This window comes from Melanaphis sacchari, unplaced genomic scaffold (genome assembly GCF_002803265.2).
Source record: "Melanaphis sacchari strain LSU unplaced genomic scaffold, SCAv2.0 Contig54_pilon_pilon, whole genome shotgun sequence".
Lineage (NCBI taxonomy): Eukaryota > Metazoa > Arthropoda > Insecta > Hemiptera > Aphididae > Melanaphis > Melanaphis sacchari.
Window position 1 is genome coordinate 1 of NW_020271380.1, and position 11,673 is coordinate 11,673.

Sequence of the window (11,673 nt, forward strand, 5' to 3'; positions counted from 1 at the left end):
AAAGAAAACACATATGAAAAACCATATAATACAAAATGAAAACAATTTAATATAATATAATTTAAATTAAAAACTATATTATAATTTCATGTAATTATTAAATATATATAATGTATATTTTATAATTTAAAATGTCAATGAATTACATATGAATAAACCATATAATACAAATTTAAAACAATTTAATATATATAATTTAAATTAAAACAATATAATACAATTTGTAAAATATTAATAATATATCTGTATGTTTATAATTTAAATAATACAAAGAAAACATATTAAAAACAATATACAAATTAAACAATATATACATATACTTACATAAATAAAATATAGAATTGTATATTTTATAATTTAAAATTTCAATGAAATACATATGAATAAAACATATAATACAAATTAAAACAATATAATATAATTTAATTCTAAATTAAAACAATATTATACGTTTCATGTAAATTATTAAAATTATAATTGTATATTTTATAATTAAATGTCAATGAATTAATATGAATAAACCATATAATACAAATTTAAAACAATTTAATACAATTTAATTTAAATTAAAACAATTAAATACACTATTTCATGTAAATTATTTAAAATATATAATTGTATAGTTTATAATTAAAATAACAAAGATAAACATATTAAAACAATGTAATACAAATTAAAAACATATAATATAATTTCATTCTAATTGAAACAATATAATATAGGATTTCATGTAATTATAAAATAGAATTGTATATTTATAATTTAAATAAATGAATGTACATAGAATAAACCATATAATACAAATTTAAAACAATTTAATATAATATAATTTAAATTAAAACAATATAATACAATTTCTTGTAAAATTAAAATATATAATTGTATATTTTATAATTTAAAATGTCAATGAAATACATATGATAAAACAATATAATTCAAATTAAAAACAATATAAAACAATTTCATGTAAATTATTAAAAATATATAATTGTATATTTTATAATTTAAAATTTCAATGAAATACATATGAAAAAACAATATAATACAAATTGAAAACAATATTATACAATTTCATGTAAATTATTAAAAATACATAATTGTATATTTTATAATTTAAAATGTCAATGAAATACATATGAAAAAACAATATAATACAAATTGAAAACAATATAACATAATTTCATGTAAATTATTTAAAATATATAATTGTATAGTTTATAATTTAAAATGTCAAAGAAAAACATATTAAAAACTATATAATACAAATTTAATCCATTTAATATAATATAATTTAAATTAAAAACTATATTATACAATTTCATGTAAATTAAAAACAATATAATACAATTTCATGTAAATTATTAAAAATATATAATTGTATATTTTATAATTTATAATGTCAATGAAATACATATGATAAAACAATATAATTCAAATTAAAAACAATATAATATAATTTCACGTAAATTATTAAAAATATATAATTGTATATTTTATAATTTAAAATTTCAATGAAATACATATGAAAAAACCATATAATACAAAATGAAAACAATATAACATAATTTAATTTAAATTAAAAACAATATTATACAGTTTCATGTAAATTAAAAACAATATAATACAATTTCATGTAAATTATTAAAAATATATAATTGTATATTTTATAATTTAAAATGTCAATGAATTACATATTAAAAAACAATATAATACAAATTAAAAACAATTTCATGTAAATTATTAAAAACATAATTGTATATATTATAAATTAAAATGTCAATATAATACAAGTTATAAAACAATATATTACAAATTATAAACAATATAATATAATTTCATGTAAATTAAAAACAGTATTATACAATTTCATGTAAATTATTAAGTATACATAATTGTATATTTTTTAGTTTAAAATGTCAATATAATACAAATATATAAATATAAACTAAATAATAAAGAATTAACTTATTTTAAAATAAGAATGCTTTGTTCTGATATAAGTGAGTTAAAATTTTTTCATTTTTAATTCATAATTAATATTTTTATTTATAAATAAAAAATGTAATAGCGAATCAAATAAATAGTTCTATATTGACACTTGGTCTACATTTTATTGCTAGAAACTTTAGCAGAAGCAAGATTCAAAGCTAAAAAAGCTGAATTGACATCAGACTTATTTGATGATGACATTAATAAGAAACGAATTAAAATAAACATATTCTCTTCAAAAAAGTTTGTGGAATGTCCTGTATATAACTCGGATAACATAATTTAAATTAATTTTAATTAAGTAAACTATTTTAGTAATTTTGTTATTATAATATATTATTAACTTATGGTCTGAATATGTAAGTATTTTAATATTTACCTATTAAGTATTTTTTTACAATTATTAGCTACAATTAAATACATATTATATTATATGCAGTAAGCTAGTTGTTAATGTTATAGATTATATTTATGTATAAAATATACATAGTATGTTTATATATTTTTTAAGATTCTGATGGAAATGGCATTGACTCAACACATGAGAAAAATAAGAAAATTCAAACAAATCTGTTGAAAAAGAAAAATGGATGGTCTCCCTCTCCAAATAAAAATTGAAGGTATTATATTATTGTACTTAACTAATATGCTATAACTATACTAAAACTATATTATTATTTTAATCAATATTAACTTAAATTTTACACTTTTTAAGTATGATAAATACCTGCTTCCTACAAGTTAGTTTAGATTGACCTAATCTTTGGTTTGAAAAATACACTACTACTTTGATCGTCATATAGCTACTTTGAACTAAATTATCTGCACACATTTTTGTTAACGTCATTGTTTTAAATGTTACAAGTACATTTCATTAAAGAAAAAAACAAATCTGAAATTTAGGGTACCCAATAAACAAGAAATTTACTGATTATTTAATATCTTATTATAAATACTTACATAATTACTGTAAATTAAAAAAAAAACTAATTTCAGAGGCTGAAGAAACATCATTTTTTAACTTAAAATTTACATTTAGAACTGATAATACTCAACAATAAAATAAAAATTGAATTAATTTCATGTTATTAAATTATTATGTTAAAAATTTTTAGAAGTAAATAAATATCATTTTTAACAATTTTAATTAACCTTTGCATTTTATGTTTTCTTATTTGGTTTTCTATCTCATATATGAAAGTGTGTGGATGTTTTTATTATATTTTACTTTCAGACATTAAAATATTTTATATATTAAGAAAGTACCTATTTTTCTACTTTTACTAAAGGAGTATTTTACAAAAGGCAATTAATCTGAACAATTGATCACTAAGCAGTAATAATTTGAAAACTAAAACGGTTGAGTAATATTAATTAATAAATGTATGTTATATATATTAATATATTGATTAAATATTTGTTAAATACATGTAATAAATATTGGTAAAAAAATCTTATCTTAATATTAGATTACAATATTAAGTAAACAAATAAATTTGGTTCATTCAATAATTAATTAATATTGGTAAATGTTAAAAAATGTATCCTTAATCAATAAATAATACTTAATTAATGTTATATAATTATATATTTGTATGTTTAAAAATAAATATTTATGTAACATTAATTAAATGCTAGTTTGTTACTTGGGTATTATATCTACCTATTTTAAAATGTAGTAACTATAAAGTATATTATATTAAATGTATACTATTTCATTATAAGTTATTTAATAAAAATTTATAGCTTTAAACATAAATAAAAGATCAGCAAATGAATTTTTTAGATTATTAACCTTTATTTATAACAATTTTAATATCTAATAAATATTTATATGTATAGTAAAAGTATAGGAGTTTCTTATCATAATATGGCTGTCAAATTTTTTTCAACTGATGTCTGATAATCACACATCAGAAAACTTTTTTTAAATTATTAGTTAAAAAAAAAAACCAGAGGAAGAAGAAAAGCTTTTAGACGAGGTGATATCAATGTAGACATGAATAAATGCTGATAAATTATTATTCAAAATAAAAGAAAATTTTAGATAAATCAACAATGTTAAAGATAACGTGTAAGATAAAAAAATAAAATGTAACAGTAAGTTAAAGTAATGTTATTAGTGTAATTGATACTGAATTTAAAGAAATAGAATCGACAAATTTGAAACTAAATCTTTTAACTGTGTTAAATAGTTTTAAAACTGTATTGCTTTGTGAGTAAATTAGTTCATTTATAATTGATGATGTGATCGGATACTTAATTATTAATAATAGAAAAGTAAAGTATCTTCTATATTTTCTCATCTGGTATAAAGGAATATTTTTAAGGTATGCAAAATTATACTATTAAAATATATAAAAAAAAATGAAACTTATACTTACTTGAAAAATGGATTTAGTTTTGATTATCATAAAGATACATTTTAGAAGAAAATATTAAATTTTAGGTATAATTAATTTTAAACTTCAAATGATAATTATTTTTGACTCACTTCTTTCTCTGGATGATAAGAAAGAGTATTTTATTTTTTAATTTAAATTAACATATTTATCATTCATGCTATAATATTTTAAACTATTTTAACAAAAAAAGTTTGAAATTTAACTTGAATAAATGGCAATGTGTGTACTATATATGCTAATGATTCAATACTGCAATTTGCAATGCAAAGCAACATGTTTGATTGTGGTTTATTGTATGTATCTATACTTACAAGCATTTTATTACCTACATCACTGATTCATATTTCTTCAAAACATTTTTAAATTATGTCTGAGAATAATTATTTTATATTTCTAAAATTATTTAAATCAATTTATAAGACTAGATCATATATACTTCAAAAAATATGATACTTGACTTTTAAATTCAAAAAATATTTTAAATTTAATAAAATTACTAGTTAGCAAATGAACAATTATAATAATTTTATTTTACGATCCATTATATCATTCCAGCTTAGCTTTTAAATATTAAATTAAAAATAAAATAAAATAATGCTTATTATACAGGATTATTCAAAATGATTCATTTGATTTCAAATGGTTATATTTTTTAATTTGTTAGGTTTAGTGTAACATGTGCTACATTTAATAAAACTAATAAAATAATAATATTTCAAATTTGTGATAATACTAATAATTCTATGTAATTTTCTTTAATTACACAAATAATAACTAATCAGAACTCTAATTCATTTCATTGTAAATTACTGCTCTAATTTTTAGCAACTATTTGATGAAAATAGAAGTAAATTTACAGTGTCTTTAACATATTCCTAAAATATATAGTTGCATGGCGTAAGATCAGGTGATTCAGAAAGTCAAGTGTAAAGTATTAGATGATATATTTTGAATATCATGTCTATTAATTTATAAATAAAAAAAATATTAAATTATTAAGTTTTGCATATTTAAACTGTTCAAATGATTTTTATTAAATATTATCTGAAACAACTAAGTAAAATCTAACCAACATTAAACTAATAATGTATACTAATAATGTATAATGTATATCGTATTTCATATTACAGAAGTTAAGAATTTTTATTAAAGCTTTCGAATGTTTCAATATTAAATAGGTATATATTATATTTGTTATTTAGTGATGCATGGTAGTTGTATACTTATTTGTAATTGTTAATACGCTAAAGCAATCAATTGACTTATTACTTATTAGTATTCATAGACTAGCTGTATAGATGCAAAAATACTACATAATTAAATTGTGACTAGTAACAGTAACAAACATATCAAAAAAAAAAAAAAACACATACATTAAGGTGTTCTTTATTTTTACACATTTATTAATATCTTAATAATTAAATTAAATTCTTTAATCTGCATAAATTTATTGATATAAATGATGGTAAAAATTCAATTATATATGATTTTAATATTATTTTACTATTAACACAAAAATATTATCACAAAGATGTTACCTATTTAAGTTTAATAGTTACTTGAATAAATTAATTAAATTTCTAAGAAAAATGTATAATATTGTATAGCATCCTTAAAGGTAAATTAAAGAATAACATCACAGAAATGATGTACAATCAAAGGTTCAGATCTATCGCACTTATACTGTATAAATTATCGTTAACATTTTTTAGATTATATTCTTCATTTTAAGCAGAAATATTATTAAAAATAATTTGCTATTCAATTATTTTGTTACGTGAATAAGAATATATTATAAATAAAATAATATCATAAAAATATTTACCATCTTCAAAAAATAAGTAGATAATTAAAATACCACTAATAATATTATTTTTGAACAATAATTCCATCTTTTTAGTGAAATTAATAGATACTTTAAATTTGATAAAGTATATTGTGATGAGTGCCAGATTAATTTTTTCATGAAATTGAAATCTAACATATTGGTAATCGATATCATTATGATATACGAGTAAATGGTAAATCTTTATAAGCAAAATACATTTTTATTTTTTAGTAGTTAATTGATAACTTTACTATCGATTGATATTTTTAGAATTAAAAATGGTATATGTTTTATCTGTCATTATATTTTAAAATGTTAATAATCACTAAGTATTTTGTAGTATTGTTTTATTTCAGCACCACTGTGGAACTTGACCACACAGTACAGTCAATTAGATACTCAAAAATAAATCTAATATAGTAATACTATAATACGTTTATCAATAGAAATATCTAATTGTAGTAACTTTAAATAGGTACTAACATTTCAAAAATTTCAGCGTAATATTTATTTTGTTTTTCTTTTAGACCAATGCGCGACACACAATTAATTACACAACGCAATCACGTAAAATCGTTTTTAATGTTTTAATCTTAGGGTAAAATCATTTATAAAAGTTGTAGAGGATTATATTTTCGATGGCGTGACATATTGGTGTGGTTTTTATAATTTATTGTTACCTATTTTATTTTATATTCAACTTTAAAAATATTGTTTATTATCATAAATTTAAATGAATAAGATCTTGTTTTATATTAGTGTATTATCGCCTGTTTCCGATCAGCTCATATATATATATATATATATGTATTAAATAGGTATAATTTTTTTATTAAATGAACTTAAAACGTATGCATTTTAATATAATATAATATAATCAAGGTTGCGGTACAACTCAAAATTGCAGTATACAAATAATATATATATCATATATGTATAATTATAATGTATATACTAATTATACATAAATCTATGTTAGAACCGTCTAGATTACGGTTGTTTATTATTATGATGAAATATAGTTTGGGCCATGAAGGCAACCGTCTTCGAGGCTTCCGCGATCTCTACTGCGTTGTCCAAGGCGGATTCAATAGCGTTGTCCAAGGCGGACCCGTCCGTCAAATCGGTTACTAAGTTGGTTACCACTTCCGCATCTGACGGTGATGCAAACTTGGCGCTCGAAGATATTACTTCTGCCGTAGCTTTCGTTGATTCTGTTGGTGGTGTAACCACTGACGTCACTGTAGACTGCTCCGAGTTGTGCCTGAAAAATCCAGATACGAAGCCCCTATCATAAATAATGCGCATTACTGGATTGGATCGGATAATGGCCACCGGGCACGTGCGCCACATGTCCAACAACAACCCGTCTCTACTATCCTTGGAACTATCATGATTCTCATGGTTATTGGTGTCAATTGTCTCGTGTTGCCTATCTAAATAGTACTTCCTTGGTGACTGACTTAAGTCATCACTTGATGAAGAAAGAAACGACATCATAACAATGTCTGCAATTTATTCTGAAATGAAAGATTATTATATAATATAATATTAGTTATTATATAGTTATATGAATGGTTTAACAACCTAGGTTAGTAGATACAGTTTAAAATTATAAACATAATACAGATCATTAGCTTACGGAGAGCTTTATTTTTGCACCCATTCTATCTATAATTTACAATTACAAACATCCATATAAATATTTCAGAATTATTTATTTAACAAAATTTTTCACATTTTAATTTAATCATTAATAATATGTTTTTCGTTGTAATTTAATATTTATGTACCTACGAGGTTTGTAAATAAAGTAATGAGACTGATTTTTTAAAATTTTTTTATTAAACTAAAATGACTACTTTACATTGTCTCCTACAAAGTAGTTACCCTGAGAATCCATACAGCGCTGGAGTCAATGTTTCCATTGTTTATAGCAGTTCTGGAACTCAGTTACTGGAATAGCTTTCAGTTCATTGGTCACAGATGATTGAATATTTTTTAGTGTCCCAAAATGTCGTCTTTTAAGGTGAATCTTTATTCGTGGAAAGAGAAAAAAGTCACAAGGGCTCAAGTCGGGTGAATAAGGGGATTGAGGGGCCACAGGAATATTTTTGGTTGCCAAAAACTGGTTGATTGAAATGGCTGTGTGACAAGGCGCATTGTCATGATGCAGCACCCAGGTGTTTTTGATGTTTGAGTCAATCCTAACTGTTCTCCGATCATTCTGACGGTCAACCGATGATCGGATCGGACAAGATCTCGAACTCTGATGACGTTTTCATCAGTTTTTGCAGTTGAAGGTCTTCCACTGCGAGGTTCATCTTCAATCGCCTCTCTGCCTTCAGAAAATGCCTTAAACCATCTAAAAACCTGAGCCCTTGAAAGTTTCTGTTGCACTGTGTCCAAGTTTGAAACAAAATCGGATAGCACACCGTTGCTCAAAAATCAAAATTGTTGTCACTCATTTTCAGAACGTACTAAAAAAAATTGGTTTACGAAAATAATTGTCACAGACCAACACGCGACACTACGAAGTTTAAACTCGTACTTAAGGTACATTAAATGTTTATCTACAAACCTTTTCAAACGGAATGTCATTAGTGTTGTCATATAACAAGCTACGATATCAGTCTCATTACTTTATTTACAATATTTGTATAAAATAATACATAATATTTATGTGCACAGTGCACTTGAATATGTACGATAACTATTTTTGTGGTCAGCAAAGATGTCGTTGACCACTGATTAAGTATAGATAAAATGAAAAACGAATACGAAATAAAAATATATATAATATATATTATCTATAATAAATAATAATTGTACCTACGTATGATAGACATGTTAATAAAACCGAGAATTGTATAATTTTAAAAAGGTTGATGAAATTAAATTATATAAATACAAAATAATAATAATAATAATAAAAATAATAACACGACAACACGTCGTTAGAAAACGTTTTAGGAAAGGCTAAGTGAGGTAATAAATTAAAATCAATACCATTCGAATAAGTTTTTAATTTAAGGTTATTAGGATTAGTTAATTTAGTTGGTTTAAGTTTAGTAAAGTTTAAAATATCAAACACGTGATGTTTACTTATTCGAAACTAGCAATAAAATTAAAAGTTACACTTTTAACTCAGAAAAGAACACTTATTAGTAAGTCTCGGAAGTTGATGACCTTAAAAACATTAAAAAATGGCCTAAAAATAATACAAATATGACTAATACATGACAAAAATGACAAGGAATGACTTAAAAAGTAAAACAAGCCAAAAAATGCAAAATCAAAATTAGTTGTTTAGATTTACATGTTTATATGAAACATATTTGTGGCCAGGAGAGCATCGTCTAATAAGCTCTAAAAAAATATGTTAAATGCACCTACTTCCAAGCCCTACTTATTAGTGTTTACTGTTTACCTCTGGGTGTGGGAGAGTTGGGAATCGTAATCCCATTGGACTTATAAATATAAAATATTGTGATTTTTCCGATGATAAGATATGTCTTCAGCTTATAAAGACTTATTATTGTTGTCTTTATTATACTATATTAACAATTAACCTAATGGCTAGCTTTATCATTTTATTTTTCATTACAATACATGATTTTTCATAAACCTTTAGTCCTTAAAGTACGGAATAAATTTAATTTAAATTAAATGTATTCTGTACTTAAACATCACATACCTATCGGTCATCTTATTTGAAGATATTATACATTTTTCAGGGAGTTAAATAATTGTTTTTTTTGGGGGGGGGGGGGAGGAGTTAAGTATCTCAATTTGTATCTATGTTAGTTAACATTTTAAACCATTTGATTTTACGCATATCTATAAGTACTATCCATCAACCATCTAAATAATATGATACATATCGTTCGTATTTTATATTTTAAATGCACGTACCTATCTGTTCATTGCAATGATCAGATAAGTCGTTTAATGTATCAATAAAATAAATATGGGTTGTACTTACTAGTTAAAATTTAATGAAATCCTTGATGGTAATTATCTTAATTGACGTAAAATCGTATAATATTGTAGTATAATATTCGACTGCAAACGCGACACAACGGAGTTAATTAATTACCCGTAACTCGTGTTCGCAGGATATAGTTGTTACAAGGTATACATAAAATATAATAAGCGATACCAAATGGAAAGTAAGGTTGTGATACAAGTGGTCAAACAATGTACATAACGTAGTGTATAGGTGGTTGATAAAAAGCAGGTATGAGCTTGTAAATATAGTAATTTTTTATTTCATTCCTGCAGGCCCTGACTACACACCATGTATCTTTGATTACTACCTAATTGCCAGTAGCGGGCAGGGCTACTGTGTTACTGTGCATTTGCACAGTGGGCCGGTGTCATATTATATCCATCGGGCCGGTACAAAATAACCCAACGTGTACCTATTGTATTAAAAATGTTCTTATAAACAGATATAATATGTAAGCACTCTTTTAAGTTATAACATAAGTCGTGACTGATTATAGATACTATATCATCTTTTTAGCAAACGGTATTAATGTAATATAAACATTATATTAATAGACTGGCGAATTTATAAATTTATTGCAAATAATTTCTAATTTATATTTAGAATCCGCAAATAATTGCCCACTTCATTTACAAAAAAAGTTGTTCATCTTTTCCCAGTTAAAAAAACCTTTAGTACCTCCCTTTAGGAGAAAACATAATATCATTTACATATTATATGGCATGTCATATTACTGATCTTAAAACCTATTCTAGAGTTTATTTAGTTATACCAATAAGTAATTGTAGGTAATAATTTATAATAGGAAAAGTACGAAGTATAATTTTGTGTTAGTAAATATTCAATAAAGAAATGTTTAAATGTGTACTTGGGAACATGTTTCTTTTTTTTTCAACTCGCGAAATAATACGTTGTTATGAAAATTATTGTTGCAACATTCCAAAAATCGTTGCAATTTTTTTTTTTTTTGACACCCAGTCATAAAACACATTAATGTCAAAATATGATATAGCAAGAAATATCATGCAGTCCCCTTTTTGAGGTATAGAATTATAGACTTAATGTCATTACATGCTAAAACTTTTTTAATTAAATATAAATTAGTTATGAGAATTTGAAAATTAATATTTAATTTTTTTGCCTGACCTTTGACTTAGTCTTATCGATTCTAAAAATACGCTTATAATTTTTAAATATTTTCAGATTAGTATTCACAATTTGTAAATCATTTTCCAGCCAGTTATCAAATGTTAATATTGGGATTGTCAACTTAGAGTTTTACATAATATTTTCAAATTTTAGATAAAAAAAAGAAATATCTGTATATTATTGAAATTTTGTCGAATTTTATCAAAATTCCAAGTTAAAATGTTTATAAAAAAATGTTGTAACTACACATTACAAAAGGGTGTAATAATTTTAGGATTAAATAAAAATCC

The 11,673-nt window shown here is 22.7% G+C and overlaps 1 protein-coding gene across 1 annotated transcript; it reads right to left on the reverse strand.

The window, feature by feature from the left end:
• Positions 1 to 7,212: 7,212 nt before the first annotated feature.
• Positions 7,213 to 10,288, reverse strand: LOC112599715. The gene is made up of 2 exons (XM_025346745.1): positions 10,208 to 10,288; positions 7,213 to 7,742 (listed from the first exon to the last, which is right to left on the reverse strand). The coding sequence occupies exon 2, from the start codon at positions 7,720 to 7,722 to the stop codon at positions 7,213 to 7,215; it is 510 nt and encodes a 169-aa protein (XP_025202530.1). The 5' UTR covers positions 7,723 to 7,742; positions 10,208 to 10,288.
• Positions 10,289 to 11,673: the final 1,385 nt, after the last annotated feature.